We start from the raw sequence: 19,712 nt of genomic DNA, 5'->3' as shown, positions 1-19,712 counted from the left end.
TGGTGCATGGGCGGCTTTGGTCGCTGGGCCGTCGTCATCTCGCAAATGCTCGTGTGCACGATGGTCCCGATCGTCTTCTTGGTGCTTGGCGGCTCGCTCCTCACGACCATGTTCCCCGACACGTACGACGCTACGACATGGATCGTCTTTATGGGCCTCGTGCTCCTCCCGATCTGCCTCGTCCCGACGCTCAAGGAAGGTGCTGGCGCCGCCGCCGCCGGCTGCCTCGGCACGCTTCTCGCCGACGGCATTGCTCTCTACCTCCTCGTGGACAACGTGAACAAGAAAAACGATGGCCTCTCGACGCCGCCGCCGGACCTTTCGTTCAAGAGCGTCACCACGGTGTTTGGCAACTTGGCGCTTGCCTACGGCGCCGGCATCGTCATCCCGGCCCTCCAGCGTGAGCACTCGGACCCCACGCGCATGCCGCGTGTCATCCTCGTGACGATGACGTTTATTTCGTGCTGCTTCCTCGCCGTCTCGGTCACGGGTGTCTCGGTCGTCGGCTGCCAGATTCCTGGCAACCTCCTCTTTGCGGTCGCGGGCTCCAAGCTCGGCTTCTCGGCGTCCCGCGGCGGTGTCGTCCTCGCCTTCCTCTTCATGCAGCTTCACATTACGATCGCGTTCGCTGTCATTATGTTCCCGGCCTTCTTCATCGCCGAGCGTCTCATCTTTGGCTTCCACAAGCACTCGTTTGAAATTACGCACGAGACCGACAGCGCCTATGTGGACGTCGAGGCGGTCCAGGAAGAACCCAAGAAGCCCGAGGCGCTCGAGGGCCCGGATATGACGGCGTCGTACAAGATTCCCGGCAACTACACCAAGGCCGCCTGTCTCCGCATCCTCATTGTGGCCATCTGCACGGCCATTGCGATCGCGTGGCAGGACCATTTCGGCGACCTCCTTGACTTTGTCGGTGCGTCGTCGACCGCCACGTGCTGCATGATCCTCCCGATTGTGTTCTACCTCAAGACGTTCAACGGCACGATCTCGCTCTCGGAGAAGATCTTTGCCTACTTTGCCGTCATCGTCTCAACCTTCCTTGCGATCTACGTCTCGATCAACACGGGCAAGGCGCTCTTCGCGCCGTCGGAGGCCGACCCGTCGATCATCTTCCCGCACTGCGCCGGTGACTACCGAAAGATGGTCTACACCAACACGACGTACTTCAACTCCAAGCGCGCTCTCTACGGGTACTAGTCGAAGTGCCTTGTCACATGCTGTTGTCGAGTGAACCTATACATTGTGAGTGCATATAGTCCATATATTTTTGCTTCGAATTCTGGACTGTTGCCATGCAGTAGTTGTTGCTTGGTATCTGCAACGAAGAATGGGATGTTGGCCGAAACCTAGAGTCTGAGAGGCTGCAGTAGTAGGGCACAGCAGCGCAGGAGCACTCCGTCAGCATACCACGAGCCCACCTGACCGTCTAGATGATTTGCATATCGTTGGGATGGCCCAACATGGGCATCTCGGCGTTGCAAGACGAAGGCGTAGCTTGTACGACATTGTGAATCAACATGATGCAACTTGCTTCTCGCTATAATTGTTGGGCTCATGACGAAGCCCAGCGATGGGCTTCTATGGCAACAACGTCACGTGGCAGGCGGCGCAGCGCCTCGTCAATGTCATCTGTGTCCCAGCCGCTGGCACACAGCACTTCAAGCTCTCGTAGCTCGTCCGTGAGCGACTTGAAACTACACGTATGACATAATGTACAGACTATGCGCTATGCAGGTGGAGGCCACCTTGCTCGCATCGACTCGAGCTTGGGATCTTTGCCTTCCTTGAACTCGAGCATATTGAGGTACCTAGTCGCATGGAGATGGAAGCGCCTGCAAATGCGCATGTACCGCTGGCTGTTTTGCGTGCTCTCCTTCTCAATCGCGACGAGCATGCTCTCGCAGTATTGGAGGTCGTAGCCTTGAACGCGCTGGGCCTCGTCGTCGCCGTCGTCGGCTTCGGGCGGTGGATTAGCCATAAGCTGGTCGCCGGGCGACTCCCGCGGCGAGGAAATGCGCGGAAGCTTTTCCATACCCAGGAGGTCCCGCGTCGCTTTGATGGACGTCGCTAGCTTGCGTCCACCGGCAGGCCGCGTCGGTTGCCGCTGCGCCATCCCGGCTCGTTTTTCGTGGCGTTTGATTGGCAAAAAGTAAGTCGTTACCGCGACAGATTGGACCAACCCGAGGCTACCTTGAATGGAATATGGACCAATCCAACGCCCTCCAAGGACGCGCATTTCATTGGACAAAATAAAATACAAATCCGCCAATGGCCTCGACTAGAATCGGTTGAACCACCAAGATCCGCATGGAAGTCGTCGAGGTGCTCAGCTTTGCCACGGCCCGCGCCCCGGAGCTCGGCGAGCTGCACCGCGCAAGTGGCTTCGAGAAGCATGGCCACGCTACGCTCCTCAAGCGCCGCAAAGACTTTCATCTTCGGCGCCGGACCAACGCCTACAACTCGCACAAGTTTCCCGTGCGGCTGCGTAACAAGAAGCGACAGACAACGGACCCGAGTGTCCAGCGCTGCCGAAAGCATCGGCGCCGACTGCTGCTCAAGGCCAAGACGAACTACCTCCCGACGCACCGCTGGCTCGTCAAGCGCTTCGTCATGGAGCATCGGTATGGCCTCCTCGTGCCCGTGCACCGACTGGACCGAAGCATCTCGGCGGCGCTGGACGCTCCGGCAACAATTGCCGACGTCTCGTACACTGCAGTCATCGAGCTCCAAGGGTCACTCGATGCGATTGAGGAGGCTATCACCATGTGCATGGATGGCGACCTTTTGCCCGAGGTGCTGGCCGGCGCGATCGAAGGCAGCGTCGTGCTCTACCATCCGTCGTGCTTTCCGCTTCAAGCCATCGGGCCTGTCCAGCTCATGCTTCAGCCTCAAGCAGACGACACGTCGCGGATCTGCTGGGTGTGGGTGCACCCGAGTATCGTGGACGAAGTGCTCCACGCGTTTCGCGAAGCCGCACCCGACGGGTACGAACCCAGTATCTGCTGGTGTCTGCTCATGCCGCGTGTAGGCTAAGCATCCACGATCGCCGACGCATGCTGTCTCGGTTCGAGGTTCGGGGCAAGCACGCTGGCCGCATCATGCAGCAGCTCGTTGTGCCGCACGGAACGTCGACCGCCCTTTTCTGGCCCAAAGACGAAGCGACGCCTGTGATTCAGACATGGAGCGCCTGCGACCCGCGCGAGTTGCCGCTTCGCCAGCCGCTTGTCGCTACGAGCGCGAGCCTCGTTGCGACGCCGGCGGACGTCGACAAATCCAAGGTGCTGTGCCCGATCACGGGCCAAGATATCACCGCGCCCATGGACCGCGCGGCGCTGGCGGCCGAGCCGTCGCTCGAAGCACTCTCGACGCTCTTTGCGTCTGTTATGCGCTGGGCGAACGCTGGCAACCAAGACACCAAGTACGGCGACGTCTTTCCTGACAGTTCAAACGCGAAAAAGAAGCCCAATAAGCTTGCAGTGGCCACGGAGGTTGGCGCGTCGGCGCCCGTGTCGGGCCTTTGGAGCCACGAAACTCGACTCGAGCTTCGGCGAGCGTTCGTGCCTGACCACATTGTGAACCGCAAGCCCGCGACAGGCCGGGCTTTGGCGCCGATGCCGCTTCTCGTTGTGCGGCAAGCCCACGGCTACGACCTCATCACGCTGCCCGAGTACGCGCCGTGTGTGCTGAAGGCCGGCGTCTTTGCCACTGCTTCTGCGGTGCGTCGTTGCCGGTTCGTTGCATATTGGCTAATGGAACCAACGGTTAGATTGGCCTGGTCGAGCTCGATGCGCTACGGACACGGCACGGTCTTCTAAGGTCCGTCGTGCACGAGCGTTATGGGCTTAGTGTACTGCTGTGTAGCTTTCCTCGGGACTACCCCGACACGCGTGCGGGTGCAGCGTATTGGGCGTCGGTGCATGCCTCGGAGGAGGCCAAGGTAGCGAGCCGCCCAAAAGCCAAGCGCGTTTCGTACGAGTCTCTGCAAGTCGCGTCACCTTTCCAGCCGTCGTGGTCGACGCTTTTTGAGCTCACAGACGCGTCGCCCGACTTTTGCGTACTCCGTGGCGAGGCGTACATGGCGCCCTTCCCGTTTTACAAGCCAGCGGATCCTGCGACGGAAGGTGATGCGACATGTCAAATCATTGCTTGATAGTCATGTTGCTGTAGACCGCGTGTTCATGCCCATGGCCATGCCGACGCTTATCTGCGTTCAGCTGCAGATGCCGCGGCGCGGCCGCCTCGAAGTCAATGCGATGGTATGGTCTACACCGACGATGCGACATGTCTCGATGTTAATGATGCTACATGACTAGATTTGCATGCCCACGGACGACGACGTGGCGGCATTTGTCGCAAGCCCCAAGTGGACTGGGTTCCTGGCGCCAACGGCCAAGCAGCAGCAAAAGTCGACCAAAACCCAAGCGGTACGCAGACTGCGCATTGTACGTCTCTGGAGTCATCGGTGCGGGGTAGGGTCGCGCGTGCATTGGCTATGTGACGTCGGCGATTGAAACCAAGAACAAGAGCCCGATCCTGGGCACTGGCTTTTGCCACTGCGAAGCTCTCCAAGATGTGTTTTTGCCGCGCGTCGCCAACGCGCCACTGGGTCTCGTCCTTGTGCGAAGCCCGACGTCGCTGCAGTATCGACCGGCACTGCTCTCCGTCGCTGCGTAAACCGCTGTCTCGATGGCTTCGTCGGTATCAAAGTTTATCATGAATACCACAAAATACATTTGTCACCATGTGGGATCTCAAGCCGCCACATCAGACGAGCGATCTATACTCGGGCTGACAGCCTTGGTGACGATGCTGCTATCACCAAGACGGTTGCTTGGTCCAACATATTGCTTGCGTGGGGCGGGCAACAGGCTGTCATTCATAGCACTCAGATCTACGATTATCGCGATTGACGCGCACCAAGCGGGTTCAGGGGCGCGGCCGATTGATCGATCGAATGTAACGTGTCGACAGTGGCTGGGGACGTGGGACATAATTGCTGGCCTATGTATTCCTTCTTTTACAGAGAAGGAGGCAAGACGCCAACGGGATGCTGATGCTGCCGGACGGATTGGTCATCGCATCGCGCTCTTGTCATCCACGGCGTCATCCAAGCTTTGTGGGCAATCTGCCACTTTTAATATGCCGAAAATAGACGAGCTGCTCGGTGACGTGGCAAGCGGTGCACGAGCGACCGATCCCACTCAATGCGCGCGCGTGACCCTCTGGAAGCTTTTACAGTGCTTGCTCTGTGCCACACACCAATCTGCTATTTCTATCTAGTATTACATACCTCGATAGGAAATACTCAAATCCACGCTTATTGCTTGACGTTTACATTCCGCTGGCCACCAACGAACCGGTCCCTCTCTGGTGTCAAGTCTCCACCATTTTTCTCGCTGTGAGCCAATTCAAGTGCGGAATCTACCCGCAACGAGCGAGTTGGCTTGCTTTCCTTTCGCAGCGTCTGCGCTACTTCATATCGCAAGATCTTCCGTGTCGTCTTTTGTGCTCGTGGCACTTTTCTCGCGGTTCCAATGTGGCATATGCCACCTTTACGAAGCGGACAGGCGGCATCGCATTTTTATACCACATGTACTTGGGCATTGTATGCAAGTCACAATAAAAGACGTTGTGTGTGACAGGGTGGCGTCCATTCTGATTGGTCAAAAAGGCAGGCCCCATGGGCCAGGCACACGCCGCTCAGTGTGCAAAAGCCATCGACGGACGACGACCAGGAGCGCAGCATGAGCGACGCCATTGTCTACCTCGGGTCGGTGCTCGTGATCGCGATCTCGGCCATCTACTTCTTCAAGTCGAGCGCGTCCGAGGCTGACAAGGCCTTTGAGGCGCGCTACAAGGCGATGCAAGAGGAGAAGCGCCGGGCGGCGCTCGCGTCGTCAAGCAGTTCCGCCGCTTCCACGTCGACGGCCGTGGCCGCGACCACGTCGAGCGCAGCGCCCGGTGGCCGCGCCCTCGTCTTCTTTGGCTCGCAGACCGGCACGGCACAGAGCTTTGCGCGTACGCTCGCTGACACGGGCAACGAACAGGGCCACTTTGCGGTCGAGGCCATTGACATGGAGGACTTTGACCCGACGACGCTCCACAGCGTGGCGCATGCAATCTTTGTTGTCGCAACGTACGGCGAGGGCGATCCGACGGACAACGCGATCGACTTTATGAAGTACCTCCGCGACGACGACAATGCGATTCCCAAGGGCCACCTTGGCAACGTCAAGTTTACGGTCTTTGGCCTTGGCAACAAGCAGTACGAGCAGTACAACGCGGTCGGCCGCGCGATCAACACACTCATGGAGAAGCACGGCGCGGTGCGCGTGTACCCGCATGGCGAAGGCGACGACGACGACTCGCTCGAAGAAGATTTCGACGCGTGGCGCGCCGACCTCTGGAAGACGCTCCGCAAGGCCGACAAGGTCGGCAGCGACGATGACGAGCCGGCGCCGGCCTCGTCGATCAAGACCAAGCCGCCGCACGTTGCGTTCGAATGCAAGGTCGTCGGCGAACCCGCGAAGGCCCGTGTCTTCCAGGACGACGAGATCCAAAATTCCAACAAGCATTTCTTCCACAACACAGAGGTCAAGCTCGTCGAGACGCGCGAACTGCGCCAGTCGACAGCGAGCGGCTCGACGTTGCACCTCGAATTCGACCTCAAGAACACGCCGCTGACGTATGTGACCGCCGACAACCTCGCGATCCTCCCGGAAAACGACCTCTCGATCGTGACGCGCGTCGCGTCGTCGCTCAAGTTTACGCTCAGCCAATGGATTGCGCTGACCCCGACCGATGCGACCAAGACGGCCAAGCACCCGTTCCCGACGCCCGCGACCGTCGACGACATTTTGTCGCGCTACGTCGACTTGAACGGTGCGCCGCGCAAGGGCGCACTGGCGCACCTTGCGCACTTTGCGACCGACGCGGCCGAGCAGGAGAAGCTCTTGCATCTCGCGTCGCCCGAAGGCAAGGACGCGTACCATGCGTTCATTGTCGACGGCTGCCGCAACGTCGCCGACGTCCTCGAGGCGTTCCCATCGATCGCGATGCCGCTCACAGCCCTCATTCACGTCCTCCCGTCGCTCCAGCCCCGCTACTACACGATCTCGTCGTCCTCGACGGTCCACCCGAGCCGCATTCATGTGACGCTCGGCGTGATCGAATCGGACTTGGCCGACGGCCGCCGCTTCCGCGGCGTGTGCTCCAACCACCTCGCCAACATGGCGCTGCCCAACAGCGCGCAGGAGAAGACAAAGCGTCCGAACCCGTACGGCGAGCAGGGCAAGAAGCAGGTGCGGTCGTGGCCCACGGCGCGCGTCACGGTGCGCAAGTCGACGTTCAAGCTCCCCTCGGACCCGTCGACGCCGATTCTCATGGTTGGCCCTGGCACTGGTATCGCGCCCATGCGCGCCTTTCTCCAGGAGCGTGACGCGCAGCGCGTCGCAGGCGCCAATGTGGGCCCGTCGGTGCTTTTTTTCGGCTGCCGCCGGCAGTCGGAAGACTACTTGTATGCTGATGAGCTCGCTGCGTTTCAATCAAGCGGCACGCTCACGCAGCTGCACTGCGCCTTCTCGCGCGACACGGCGACCAAGGTCTACGTCCAGCACTTGATTGCGACCCAAGGCGCGTACGTGTACGAGCTCCTCCGCAACGGTGCCCACGTGTACGTCTGCGGCGCGACGGTCATGGGCGCGGACGTGCACAAGGCGATTGTCAGCGTCGTGCAGAAGCACGGCGGCCTCTCGGCGGACGCGGCGGCAGCGTTTGTGCATGACCTCCAGCACAACCAGGCGTACATTCAAGAGCTCTGGTCGAGCTAAGTGGACAAGGTCATATACGCTCTACTAGACTTGCATAAGAGCAGCCAATGTACTTTGATCGAGCACTTGCCTCGTGCACGTAGCATGTCCACTTCTGCTGCCACCTTTGCCGTTGTCCTCGGCAACTCGGCTGTGCTGGCAGGGCGCAATGGTCCCGGGGATTTATCCGGATACTCTTATCCGGATGAAATGGGCACCGCGCCGCTGCGCGGCAGCATGTTGACGACCTTGGACGTTTTTTGAAAGGGCGCGTGTTTCGTGCTATGTGCATAGTACATGACGCAGGGAGCGTAAAAACCAAAGAATGGTACTCGTAGCGTGCCTACAGCTCGAGTTAGTTGCTATTGTAGTGTGGTGGCGGACTGATACACCGATACATTGATACTAGATTTAGTATCAGCTTTTGCAAACTTGAATGACGCATAGCTCAAGCTGTAGGTGCGCTACGAGCACCATTTTTTGGTTTTCGGGCTCCCTGCGTCATGTACTATGTACATAGAATGAAACACGCGACCTTTCAAAAAACGTTCAAGGTCGGCTTCATGCTGCCGCGCAGCGGCGCGGTGCCCATTTTATCCGGATAAGAACATCCGGATAAAATATACGTCACCATGGTGCCCCAGCGATGTTTGGAGCTGCGCCGTCGCCGTGATACTCATTGTGCGCTGGCACGGATAGTCCCTTCCGATGCACCCTGGATTCAGCTGTCGATAACACTACAATGCCACCCCATTTGACGCAAAATGAGGTAGAACATCAACAATCTTGTGAAGTCGTCACGCATACACGTTCTTTTGACTTGAATGGAATATAGTATATATCAGGTACATGTTTCAGAAATTGGGCAGTCAGTTGGCGTCGTTGAAGCGCTCAGAAGAGATTCTTGGATCATGCCCACCGGTCGATGCAACTATGTCAGCGCCGTAGGAAAGCGATGCTGGAAAACGCCGCCCAAGGCAATGCGCCAAATCTTGCACAACGTACCCTACTGCAAAAGATGCGTGCAGAAGGCGAGGCGTCTTCGGGAAGAGCAAGTAGCGCCTCATTGACACCCCTCAGAGTCTTTACATACACCAGTAGCAGACACCTTTGTCCTCACGTCGTTGTCGTTGCCGTCATCGACGACGGCCCGAATGTCACTGACACAGCCGAATCACTTACCAGCAATGACGAAGACGCTTGAGGAGTCCTCCAACTGCACGCGCGACGCCCGTGTTGTCAGAGGTAGGTACTGTCCCATTGGACGTCATACGAAAAATCAAACCTTCAGAGCAATACTGTGGCGCACCCCAAGTCTCTAACGATGCTACCTGCCCCACGTTTCCTGACGACGACGCTCAAGTCGACACGGCAAAGCGCATAATCGAGTCGGAGCAAGTTGCGGTACTCGCAGAGACGCCACGTGCACGAGGTTGCGCGCTCGGCATGCAGTGTTGCCGTTCACAAGGATCTGTAGGAACGTGTTTGACGGACGAAGACATGCTGCGTGCTGCCGCGCACTTGCTGCAGTCACTACGTCGCTGCTAACTAAGGACACGTAGCCGTCCAATACCTTGGTTTCGACTTCGGTGCAAGTCGGCACCTGCCCTGATTTTGCACAGAAAATAGGCATGAATCAATCATTCGCTTGTGTCGCGTTTTCGTATTCAGAATGGCGCGGATCACTTTGGATTTGCGCTGCAAGTGCTGGCGTTGGTCGAGGAATATCAGTTCGGCGGCCGGTCGCCTTCTACGTACGCCTGAATGCGAGCGATAGCGTGTCGACGCGCGCAACAATGCGTGCTGCGGTTTCGTGTGCAACCGACCAGAAAGGCAGGAAACGTTTTGCGGTCATGTCGGCGTCGCCTCGAACCAAGTCCCATGCGCTGCGCAGCGCCGTGTCGCCAGCTCGTCCGCCAAGCCTGGGCACCGACGACGGTAGTGGCGCCGGACTTCACCCGCTGTTGCGACCTGTCCTGCGGGCCAAACAGAAAATCGTACCGCAGCGACCGCCGCTCAAGCCCGCGCTCGAGTACGAGATGCCCAAGCCCGCGAGCCGCGGCGAAGGGGATGCGCAGCGGCCTCGGAGCAGCGACACGTCCAACCAAAGCCGGCCACGCTCGTCAGGCCCCGAGGCAGGTGATGTACTAGATACTGCGATGCGCGCCGAGACGACGAGCGAGAGTCCACGGCCGCTCCTTGCGAGTGATCTGTATTTCGAGCTACTCAAACAAGAGGAGAGCAAGCGCATGTCGCCGCGGGTCACGCGCCAGCACAACCGGCACTTGTACCACGACAAGATGCAGGCCAAGTACAGCGAGATGCGCGTGCTTCGGGCGCGCATCAAACAGCTCGAGACCGACTTGCAGAGTGGACAGACGACGACAACAGTCGCTGGCAATGAGGGCGACGGAAGCCAAGCGAACGATGCACCGGCGCCGTCGCCCGAAAAGCCGACGGACGTGCATTTGCCGGTCGCGCGCGACCGCGTGCTCAAGCTCGAGCGTCACTTGCTCGAAGCCAAAGACGAGATCCAAGCAATGCGACTCAAGTTGGACTCGGGGCGCACGAACGACAAGGCACTCATCGATACGCTCGTGGCAAAACTGGACCTCGAGCGCGCGGCCAACAAGATGCTGGGCCAAAAAGTGTTTGAGCTCGAGGCAGCGCTCAAGGTGGCGGTCACAAAGCTCACAAAGGTCGACCTCGAGCTGCAATCAGAGCGCATGGAACGGGACGTGATGATCGAGCAGCTGACGAGCATGTCGCGCCAAGCCATCTCGGACCACCGGCGCAAAGTCATCAACACCAAAGTCAAAGGGCTCGTTTCCGCCATGGGCAAGGAAACCCTTCAGGCCAAGCTCGATGCGACGTCGGCCAAGCTCCAGTCCGTTGAGGTACTTGATTATGTTCTCCAGACCTCTCTTCACGCTATTACGCTAGGGCATGCTGCAAGAAATGGAACTCGAGGCCATTACGTGGAAGCGCGAGGCTATGCAAAAACAAGCTACGCTGGACGAGTACGCCAAGCGAGGTCTCGTGTCCACAAGGTGCGGACCCGGTACTTCGACATAATACCAATAGTCTGTGTAGCATGGCGCTCACCTCAGGATCAACGCTGCATCAGGTCGACCCCGCCATTCCCAGGCTGCTCGAACACGCCCACGGAACCCCCGATGTGGTTTTCAACGGCTCGTTTGTTGTCGACGGCCACTCGCTCTTCTTCCACGTCGTGCGAGAGCGCATCACGCAGGGGTTGGCGCTGCACTTTGTTGCGTACGAGCCAAAGACTGCGCAAGAAGACGTCCTCACCTTCTTCGCGTCCGACATTTCGCGGCTTGTTGTCGATGGCGACAAGTACCTCTTGCAGCCCTCGGAGCCATCGCTCATCGCAGAGCTCGTGGACCGCCTATTTCGCACGCTCGCTGTCGGCTTCAAGAACGGTTCCTTTGTGCTCGTCGAACGGGGCACCGCCGAGGCGTCTGCAGCTGCAATGCCAGTGAGAACGACGCCGATCTACCGCGGCTCGCTCCATCTGCAAGGCACGCCCTTGACACTTGTTGTCAATGAAGTGTGTGCTAGCGCGTTTACCGACGTGTGGTCGCTTCAAATCTGTGCGAGCTCGGTCGAGGACGAGCGCGAGTATGTCTGCAGCATCGCGATGGAGCACGTCCTTCGTGTCTGCCCGAGTCTTGTGAGCTACAAGCCAAACGACGCTCAGCAGTGGCGGCTCGGCCATCGCATCGATGCCAACGCGCTCATCTTATCGCCGCTCTTCAAGACGCTCGTCTTGGCGCCGACGCTCGACGGGCATGGCGCCTTGCTCTCGACGCTAACAAGCGCGACGCCACTTGTCGACGATGGCATCCCAGCAACGAACGAGCCGGCGATGACGACAACGACGTCACGACCCCATGCTCCCAAGGTACCTTCTGCAGCGGACCGGCCGCTCGTGCTGCGGACACTCCTTACGTTGCGAGGCACACTGTACTATCTCACACTCCGCGAACTCTGGGACGCCAGCGTCCTCTTAGAAGTGTCGCTCTACGACTCGTTTACAGACAACATTGTCCAAGCGACCTTTGACGTGCACGCGCTCCGCCCCGTGATCCAATGCGCGCTGGCTCTCCACCCCTATCCACACCCGTTGACCCGCCTCGAGACGGGGCTTCCTCCACCGCTGCGCCCGGTCCTGGCGCAACTGCTTCCGATGGCCCTGGACCTGCCCCCATCGACACAGACGCTAACGCTGGCGCCAGCAACACTCGCTCGCAATGTGGCAATGACCAACACGGTGCTTCCAACGACCATTGTGATAGTCTCTCTTTCGGAGACGGAGATGGCTCTGCTCGGCGTCCCGCAGCTGCCGCTGCGCATCGAGGTAGTGACGCAAGGCGACTCGCTGGTCGAGGCTGCGCTCGGTCGACTACTGCCCCTGTTGCGCCGACACGGACCCCCCATTGCACATAGACTCTGCACTGGCGCCCACGTCCTCGTGCGCGTGTATGAACCGTCGGCGGTCTCGAGCACGCGGGACAAGCCGTCGTTCTACCACGTCCTTCGGGCGACAAGGATCGATGAAGCGTGCACCTCGCATTGGCTCGTCGTCCAGCGAGACTTGCCATTGGCCTTTGTCTTGGGCCTCTGGCGTCCCTACCAGTCGTACTAGGATCTTTTGCTGTAACAACCTCGGATGTGCTTCTCGTGCAAAGTCATTATACACTTAGTCCATGACCAAGTACTTGTGGAGGAGGTACTGGGCGAGGTCCGTAGCGCCGCTAGTTTGTCGCTCAGCACATATAGCAAGGATACAGTTGTCCTTGTACCTCTTCTTGTAGACCAGAGACAAGTTGTACGCGGCCTCGCGGCAGAGACGGTACTCGGCGCGCATCTCGGGATGTTTGTCGTGGAAGCGCAGCACACGCTCGTACATGGCGATCGCCAAATGATTGAGATCCTAATGGACCCATGGATCACAGGGAGACTGCGCATGTGACGTACGAGCTGGTGGTAGGCGCGGGCCGTGTTGTACCAGCCCTCAACGTGGGCAACGTCGACGCCAAAACCGCCGTGCGCTAGCAATCGCTCTTGTTGCTTGACGCGCTTCCCGTGGTACGTCTGGAAGAACGCAAAGGCTTTGACCACCGACTGCTGCCGGTCCTGCACCGTGCGCTGCATGGACGAGTTGAGGTACGCGAGGCCGATGCAGAGCAGCACGAGCGGGTCGTCCGGGAGCTCGAGGTGCGCGAGGGTGAGCTCGCCCACCGCCAGCGACGAAAAGTCGTAGGCCGACGACCGATGGCCGGCCATGATCATGGCCGGCACGCACTTGGGGTGGTCGCGAAGGATCTTGGCCTATCGACTCGGTGAATCTTCCGTCACTGGCACAATAAGACCGTACGAGGAACTTCTGGTGCCAGGAAAAGACACCCGTGTGCGAAATGACGTGGCCAAAGAGACTCCAGTAGCCAACGTCGAGCGGGTCTTCCACGACGTTGAGGCGCGCGCACTCGTACGCCATGCGGTTCTCGTTGAACGCGAGCGCTGTCGTGAGCGCTTGGAAGCGCAGATTGAACCTACTCGCACATATGGCACCGAGACGCGAGGATAGACAAAATGTCCTACCGCAACGCCGGGTCCGAGACCTTGTCGCTGCAGTTGACTTCGGTGAGGAGCTCGATCGCGCACGCGGGTTGCCCAATCTCTGTCAGCGCATGGCCGACGTCCGTGATGAGCTCGTAGTGCTCGGCTTTCGAGAGCGCTTTGAGCACAAGAATTTGCTGGGCGACGCGCAGGACGATGCCAATGAGCGTGTCCCGGGCGATCGGGTCGTCGGGGTTGACAACGTACGTCGCCCGCATCGTGAGCCAGACGTTGGCTTGCATGTCGTTGATGGGCGCATTTGACGAGTCGCCGCCGCCTTGGTTGGACTTGTCGTCATAGTACCGCTAGCAATATCACGATACATCGACAGAAAAGCATCATCATATCGTACCTGCATCTTGCGCATGAGACGGCGCGTGCCAATCAAGCGCTTGGACTGTTGCAGCGACAGCATGATGACGGGAATGCCGACCTTGCAGAGCATGTCGGGGTTGCCTACGGCGAATGTTTCCTGCGTCATGCCGCATCGAACCAAGCAATACCGTTGGCGCGGTGGAGACGACCATACACCAGCAGCAATTTGAGACGAATGCCGTTCTCCATGGCGTCCACGGAGAACGCCGGGTCGCTCCAGCCCGACATCGAGTCGTTCTCTTCGCCGTCGTCGTCTTCGTCGTCGTCCATGTCGTCGTCGTCATCCTCGTCGTCGTCGTCCATGTCCTCGTCGCCCATCTCGGCGTCGGCGCCGTCTTCGGTCGGCGGGTCGTCGCGCTTGGTCATGGCCGACGACGCCCGCGAGTTGACCCAGTGCGGCCGGATCGGCGGAAGCAGCACGGCGTTCGAGACGTACAATTCAAAGAGGTCGAGGCCGCGCACAATCTGCGTGAGCTGCAAGCAAAGCGCGAGCGCACTCCACGCGACCTAGACCAGAAAAGATGCAACTTTGCGTCGCCGTCAACACATACGTGGGGGTCCACAGCGGTAAACTGCGCTTGGGCCGCGAGCGCCTTTTCAAAATGGCCCAACGCCACGTCGGCCGCACCTTGCCGCTCGTAGGCTTGACCCAAGAGCATGTACAGTTTCTAGCGGCCAAGAAACATGACAAAATGGCAAAAAATGAGAAATGGGCGTACGTCGGTGCAGAGGCTTGGGACACCAAGGAGCTTCTCGAGGATCGAGATGACGGTCGCGTCGTGGCCGCTCACAATCGCGTACGCTTCGGCAACGTCAATATGCAGGTCCCCAAACGTCGCAAGGTCCTGTGCATACCTACCCCCAGCAAAAATTAGGTCACAAGAAGACAAATGCGGCTACGGCGTACAGGATTTGGAACATGGTGTCGCCGAGTTCGAGGTCGCCGAGGAAGAGCTGGCAAATGCCGTACTTGACGACAATGTCGAGGGGCAGCGTATCTTGAATTTCATCGTCGTCGGCCGTTTTCTTGCGATCAAACATGGCTTCGATGAGCGCCACGGCGTCCGGGTACTGCTTGAGCGTGATGTAGAGGTCCGAGAGCATGTTGACCGCGTGGAGCTCTATCCATCAATTTCGATATTTTGCAGGTTTGACGTTTTGAAAAAGTGCAAAATGTGTACCAAATTGGACTGCTTCGTCGTTGTGGGCGGAGCGCTGAATACACAGTTGGAGCGCGTCGATGGCCTCGACCTTTTGCCCGTTCGAGTGAAAACACTCGGCCACTTGGAGCCAGATCGCGAGGTCGTCCGGGGTCTACAGACGGAAAATGTGAAATCACATCTGTGGTCGTTTTCTACCAGCAACGCAATCTTCTTGAGCGTCTCGGCCGCGCGCCGGTTGTCGCCCTGCTCCTTGCACACCTCGGCGTACGCATACAAGGTGGCCACGTCCTTCGGGTCGGCGTGGCAGGCCCTAAACACAGGCATTTGTCAAGCATAACGCCATCGCTGCCAGCAACGATACATCTTGAAGCAGTAGGTCGCCTGGTCGGGATTCCCAATCTCCTTGGCCATTTCGCCCACACGTCGCCAGAGCGCAGCGTCCTAGCGTCCGCAGTATAGCTAATATATGGATCGAAGGAGCAGACCGATGACGTGAGCGTGCACGCGATGAGGTAGAATTGAATGGCTTTTTGGACGTCGCCTTGCTTCTCGTAGATCAAGCCGAGCGTGTGGTACGGGTCCGGCACGGTTGGCGCCTTCTTGATAAAGTCCTTTAGCATCGCGATCGCGCGGTCGAGGTCGCCCGACATGTACGCGGCGTTGGCCTCGCCCATGAGCTCGGCAAACTCGGGCGGCACGAGGTTCTTCTCCTTGCGCCGCTTGCGCAGGCCGCGGATGTGGCGCCGTCGCTTGCCCCAGATCTAGACACCACTGTGCAACGAGCCGCGGTGCGTCGATGTCGTACCTGGCGCTCGAGGTCCGAGTCGTCCTCGTCTTCGACAAAGGTATCTTCCTGCCGCGGCCGCTTGCCCGTCTCGGCGCCACTGGCCTCGTTGCCGTCGCTCTCGTTCTCGTCGTCGTCGTCGGAGGCGTCGCCGCCACTCGACGCGCCGTCGTAGAGCGAGTCGCTGCTCGACGCTTCGTCCGGCGCAACGGCGACCGTCGTCGACTCGAGCAGAGACTGGAACGACATGCTTGCTTTCTGGCAGCGTCGATGCCATTGGTCAACACGATTCGCAAAATATGCATTTTCATCGCGAACCTCGTGGCGCCAACACAGCTGCCCATGGACTGTGGTCGGCCGAGGTGCTGGAGCTTGCTGAGATAAGAATGCGTTGGTACGAGCCCTTGGACTTCACTAGATAATGCCTGGAACACCTCTATTGCAATACTACGACGTAACTACTGCGTTCTAAATACTCAATGCTACTTTGACCGCCACCTGCGCCGCCATGGCCGGACGAGCAAGTGAAGAGCGTGCTAGTCTTCGCTCTTAGCCACCTCTCTCTTTGGTCTCTATGGTCTCACACCTACACAAGCGACGCCTTAACATTTACAACGAATGCGCAAAACACGTTCATCTACAGGAAGCCACGGAGCTATGTGCGCTTGTTGTTGAAGCGAGTCGAGACAGAGTGAAGCACTCGAGTCGTCCAGGCAGCGTTTGGCTCCTAGATGTCGACGTAAGCACGTCGCCACTGCTTTAGCTATTACACTTAGGAGGTGTCGTGGGCTTCTTTCACAGACGTCGGCTCGGAGCGCGTGGCGACATGCTCGGCACCGCCTTCCATCCACATGACTTCGAGCAAGAGCAATGTCATGGGCACACAGTAGAGAAAGACGAGCGCTGGGAGACTCACGAGGGGCGTCACGTAGACACCAATGAGCACTTCGGCGGCGCCGACACCCACCGACCGCGCGACCGCCGCCCACGAAAGACCCGCGACGAGGGCCAAGGCAAACAAAAAGAGACCAATCGGGATCGCCACCATGAGTGACGCGGTCTGCGTCGACATGACCGGAGCCGAGCTGCCCGAGCTCGACCCACTGGCGTCGTGCTCGTTGGCGAGGTGCGCAATCATGTAGAGACCGGTGGCGAAGGCGGCGAGCGCACAATGAATGACAAAGTGGCCAATGCCAATGCGGAACGCCGCGGCTGGGTTTGCGTCCATGACGTGGCCAAACGGAATGAAAAAGTAGAACCACCAGAGGAGGAAGAGGAGGAGCATCGATCCAATCAAGATTGCGAGTGCGTCGTAGCTAAAGCCGTGGGCTCCATGCAAGACGGTCGCATGGGAGAGCGAGAGGAGGCACTCGCCAAAGATGATGATCGTAAACTCGGCGTATCGCTCCGAGATGTGGTGCGCGTGGAAGCGCACCTCGTTGCTATGGGCGACGAGGCTCGGCAGCGCAATGTCGAGAAGACCAAGGACAAAGTAGTACGCTTCAAACATCTCCTCCGACAATGTCGCCTGAAACAGCACGACCCAGCCAACGAGCACGGTACAGCTCGCCGCCATGGACCGCACGGTCAAGTGCCGGTGTCGCACATCGTAGATTGCAGCGCGACCGCGCAAAAGACCTTCGAGCGAGAGGCGCAAAATGACATACCCCGCAATCACCTCGGATTTGTCGTACTTGATGCCGTCGGTGACGACGAGCAGTCCGACCATTTGCCCGAGCGTCGCGAGCCGGTACAAGGCGTCGTCGACGTCGTACATGGACGCAAACCACGTGAACGGCAGCCACGCATTCCAGACCGCAAAGAAGAGCATGATGAACAGAACGGTGTTTTGAAAAAGGTTGTCTCCGTGCTGCATCGAGGTGGCAAAGACGTTGGAGACGGCCGAGAGCGCGACGACCAGCGTTAAGTCAAAGAGCTTCTCGAGTGGCGTCGACTTGCGATTCCGCTCTTTCGGGTCACGCCCCGTCATGGGCGTATGGAACACACTGTGGTGAAGGGACGAGGTGCGTTCGAGGGTGTACTTGGAGCGCACGGGCTCTAACGCCCACGCCGCATTCGCCGACTTGGCCACGAGCACCGGCTCGACTTGCCCGCTTGCCATGACGTGTACTGGGTGCTATTTTGAACACGACGCCTTTTCAAGTCTGATGACGTTTTGCAACCTACTCGAATAACGACGTATGAGGCTCGTCACGGCGATACGATCTGTGGGCCCGCCCCGTGGCGATTGCAAGGTTACGACCCTGGTGAGGTGTGGGTGGTGGTTGATACTAGTAGAACATGCCGGTTCAAAGGTCAATGTTTGCTCCAGCAAGGCGCATCAACACGGTTGCTGCCGACTGTGTAATGGGGGAACGAATGATAGAGCGTTATCTCACTCACGACTTCGACGAAAATAGCTCCTGACTACGAGAGACAGGCGCAGAAACCCATTCTCGGTCCTTCGTGGTGTTGGGTGCATGAAGCGGGCCAAGGACGGCACGGTGGTCCACGTTCAGCCGCCGCGCGTGCTGCGCTCTGCGAGCTCGTCGCCGAGCGTCCTCGTCCGCACCAAGTCGGCCAACGCGTCGTGGGCCAAGCACCCGCGCAACCGGTATCGGGTGATCCCCGTGCTCCGAAAAGGCAGTTTGAACCACCCGTTCCACAAGCCAATGCGGGGCCGCGACCCGAAAGAGCTGCACCGCAAGTCGACGTCGCTTGAGAAGCTCTACGATCTCACGCTCGTCGTCGCGTTATCGTCGGTCTCGCACGTCTTTGCCAAGTCGATGGAGTACGGGGACAGCATTTTTCGCAACTGTGTACAATTTGTCATGCTCTTCTTTACGATCTGGAACGCGTGGCTGCCGTTCATTTGGTTCTCGTCCTCGTATGACGTCGACGACGTGCTCTACCGCATCGGGACGCTCGGGCAAATGATTGGTATCCTCGTCGTCGCCGACGGCATTCAGAACAACCTCTCGGAGGTGCTCGTTGGCTATGTGATTTTGCGGCTCTTCCTCGAAGTGTTTCTCCGCGGCCGGGCCGCGTACCAGGACCCCGAGCACCGCGGTATTAACGTCAAGTGCTCGGCCGCGAGTCTTCTTCTCCTTGTCGGCTGGGGCGTGCTCTTTCATAGCGACATGAGCGACCTCGTCTTCCAAGTGTGCTACGTTCTTTTAGGGCTGCTCGAGTTCGGCGTTCCAATGGTGATCATTGCCACGTCGCCCGTGCAGCACCGGTACCACGCCCATCACATTTCGGAGCGCTACTCGGAGTTTACGATCATTGTGTTTGGCGAGTGCCTCCTCTCGCTCTCCCGTGCCACGGTCATCGAGTCGACATTCTTCAACTACCGGTCGCTCGCAACGCTCATTTTCTCAATGATCCTGCTCTTCATGCTCTGGTGGTTCTACTTCCTCATGCCCTTTGGGTACGTCATGGACGCGGACCCGAGCACGGCCTTTCGAATTGGCCGCGGCCACTTTTTCATTCACGGTTCCCTTGCGGCGTTTGCCACCGGGCTCTTTATGGTCGCGCGCTGCGCCAATACGGTCGACCCGCTTACGACCACCGACACTGTGTTGCACGGCACCAATGCGACGACCGACCAAGTCATGTCGACGCAAACCGCTTCGATGATGATTGCGGTGCCGATCGCAGCCTTCTTGGTGTCGCTACCTGCCGTGATTGGGCTACCACCCGTCGCATATTTAAAGGTGGGGGTCGTCGGCCTCGTCCAAGTGGTCCTTGGTCTCTTTGTGACATCCCATGTCCCGCTGGAAGTGATGCTGTTTCTCTACTGCATCCCCGTGTGCACGCTGCTCGTGAGCGTCATTTGGCAAGGCGGCATTGACGAAGAGACCAAGACGATGGTGTCGACGATCGAACACAACATGTCGAGGCGCTCGCGGCTCTCTGGTACCGACAATGACAGCA

At 58.8% G+C, this 19,712-nt stretch overlaps 8 protein-coding genes across 8 annotated transcripts; 5 read left to right on the top strand and 3 right to left on the bottom strand.

Moving 5' to 3' along the window:
* SDRG_09232 (hypothetical protein) lies at positions 1-1,280 on the top strand. Its single transcript, XM_008615150.1, has one exon. It carries the CDS (start codon positions 7-9, stop codon positions 1,198-1,200), a length of 1,194 nt encoding a protein of 397 aa, XP_008613372.1. The 5' UTR covers positions 1-6; the 3' UTR covers positions 1,201-1,280.
* Positions 1,281-1,478: 198 nt separating this feature from the next.
* On the bottom strand, positions 1,479-2,188 carry SDRG_09231 (hypothetical protein). The gene is made up of 3 exons (XM_008615149.1): positions 1,854-2,188; positions 1,749-1,811; positions 1,479-1,697 (listed from the first exon to the last, which is right to left on the bottom strand). The coding sequence occupies exons 1-3, from the start codon at positions 2,114-2,116 to the stop codon at positions 1,556-1,558; spliced, it is 468 nt and encodes a 155-aa protein (XP_008613371.1). The 5' UTR covers positions 2,117-2,188; the 3' UTR covers positions 1,479-1,555.
* A 101-nt stretch (positions 2,189-2,289) lies between these two features.
* Positions 2,290-4,777, top strand: SDRG_09230 (hypothetical protein). The gene is made up of 7 exons (XM_008615148.1): positions 2,290-2,987; positions 3,032-3,719; positions 3,770-3,819; positions 3,865-4,124; positions 4,171-4,259; positions 4,317-4,427; positions 4,477-4,777. The coding sequence occupies exons 1-7, from the start codon at positions 2,311-2,313 to the stop codon at positions 4,675-4,677; spliced, it is 2,076 nt and encodes a 691-aa protein (XP_008613370.1). The 5' UTR covers positions 2,290-2,310; the 3' UTR covers positions 4,678-4,777.
* Positions 4,778-5,668: 891 nt separating this feature from the next.
* Positions 5,669-7,923, top strand: SDRG_09229 (hypothetical protein). Its single transcript, XM_008615147.1, has one exon. The coding sequence runs from the start codon at positions 5,748-5,750 to the stop codon at positions 7,830-7,832; it is 2,085 nt and encodes a 694-aa protein (XP_008613369.1). The 5' UTR covers positions 5,669-5,747; the 3' UTR covers positions 7,833-7,923.
* A 1,741-nt stretch (positions 7,924-9,664) lies between these two features.
* On the top strand, positions 9,665-12,480 carry SDRG_09228 (hypothetical protein; the record flags this gene model as incomplete). Its single annotated transcript, XM_008615146.1, has 3 exons — positions 9,665-10,708; positions 10,755-10,861; positions 10,905-12,480. The coding sequence occupies 3 exons, from the start codon at positions 9,665-9,667 to the stop codon at positions 12,478-12,480; spliced, it is 2,727 nt and encodes a 908-aa protein (XP_008613368.1).
* A 19-nt stretch (positions 12,481-12,499) lies between these two features.
* SDRG_09227 (hypothetical protein) lies at positions 12,500-16,046 on the bottom strand. The gene is made up of 15 exons (XM_008615145.1): positions 15,798-16,046; positions 15,478-15,753; positions 15,354-15,433; positions 15,188-15,302; positions 15,011-15,143; positions 14,737-14,950; positions 14,549-14,684; positions 14,381-14,497; positions 13,958-14,336; positions 13,807-13,910; positions 13,437-13,759; positions 13,213-13,387; positions 12,813-13,166; positions 12,638-12,768; positions 12,500-12,589 (listed from the first exon to the last, which is right to left on the bottom strand). The coding sequence occupies exons 1-15, from the start codon at positions 16,023-16,025 to the stop codon at positions 12,535-12,537; spliced, it is 2,820 nt and encodes a 939-aa protein (XP_008613367.1). The 5' UTR covers positions 16,026-16,046; the 3' UTR covers positions 12,500-12,534.
* A 325-nt stretch (positions 16,047-16,371) lies between these two features.
* SDRG_09226 (low temperature requirement protein LtrA) lies at positions 16,372-17,956 on the bottom strand. The gene is made up of 2 exons (XM_008615144.1): positions 16,547-17,956; positions 16,372-16,503 (listed from the first exon to the last, which is right to left on the bottom strand). Exon 1 carries the CDS (start codon positions 17,896-17,898, stop codon positions 16,549-16,551), a length of 1,350 nt encoding a protein of 449 aa, XP_008613366.1. The 5' UTR covers positions 17,899-17,956; the 3' UTR covers positions 16,372-16,503; positions 16,547-16,548.
* A 300-nt stretch (positions 17,957-18,256) lies between these two features.
* On the top strand, positions 18,257-19,707 carry SDRG_09225 (hypothetical protein; the record flags this gene model as incomplete). The annotated part of the gene is made up of 2 exons (XM_008615143.1): positions 18,257-19,648; positions 19,678-19,707. The coding sequence occupies 2 exons, from the start codon at positions 18,257-18,259 to the stop codon at positions 19,705-19,707; spliced, it is 1,422 nt and encodes a 473-aa protein (XP_008613365.1).
* Positions 19,708-19,712: the final 5 nt, after the last annotated feature.

Source organism: Saprolegnia diclina (assembly GCF_000281045.1).
Source record: "Saprolegnia diclina VS20 unplaced genomic scaffold supercont1.29, whole genome shotgun sequence".
NCBI lineage: Eukaryota > Oomycota > Saprolegniomycetes > Saprolegniales > Saprolegniaceae > Saprolegnia > Saprolegnia diclina.
The sequence above is the reverse complement of the archived record's forward strand: the minus strand, read 5'-3'. Positions and strand labels throughout refer to the sequence as shown.

Excerpts from the sequence above, each read along its gene's own strand:
- SDRG_09232 (XM_008615150.1), top strand. The coding sequence starts at position 7 with ATGGGCGGCTTTGGTCGCTGGGCCGTCGTCATCTCGCAAATGCTCGTG.
- SDRG_09231 (XM_008615149.1), bottom strand. The coding sequence starts at position 2,116 with ATGGCGCAGCGGCAACCGACGCGGCCTGCCGGTGGACGCAAGCTAGCG. Across the intron at positions 1,812-1,853 it reads AGCACGCAAAACAGCCAGCG|GTACCTCAATATGCTCGAGT; the intron begins GTACATGCGCAT and ends CCATGCGACTAG. Across the intron at positions 1,698-1,748 it reads CTCGAGTCGATGCGAGCAAG|TTTCAAGTCGCTCACGGACG; the intron begins GTGGCCTCCACC and ends TCATACGTGTAG.
- SDRG_09230 (XM_008615148.1), top strand. The coding sequence starts at position 2,311 with ATGGAAGTCGTCGAGGTGCTCAGCTTTGCCACGGCCCGCGCCCCGGAG. Across the intron at positions 3,820-3,864 it reads ACACGGCACGGTCTTCTAAG|CTTTCCTCGGGACTACCCCG; the intron begins GTCCGTCGTGCA and ends ACTGCTGTGTAG. Across the intron at positions 4,428-4,476 it reads AGTCGACCAAAACCCAAGCG|GGTCGCGCGTGCATTGGCTA; the intron begins GTACGCAGACTG and ends GGTGCGGGGTAG.
- SDRG_09229 (XM_008615147.1), top strand. The coding sequence starts at position 5,748 with ATGAGCGACGCCATTGTCTACCTCGGGTCGGTGCTCGTGATCGCGATC.
- SDRG_09227 (XM_008615145.1), bottom strand. The coding sequence starts at position 16,025 with ATGTCGTTCCAGTCTCTGCTCGAGTCGACGACGGTCGCCGTTGCGCCG. Across the intron at positions 14,951-15,010 it reads CGACGAAGCAGTCCAATTTG|AGCTCCACGCGGTCAACATG; the intron begins GTACACATTTTG and ends ATTGATGGATAG. Across the intron at positions 14,337-14,380 it reads TTACCGCTGTGGACCCCCAC|GTCGCGTGGAGTGCGCTCGC; the intron begins GTATGTGTTGAC and ends TTTCTGGTCTAG.
- SDRG_09226 (XM_008615144.1), bottom strand. The coding sequence starts at position 17,898 with ATGGCAAGCGGGCAAGTCGAGCCGGTGCTCGTGGCCAAGTCGGCGAAT.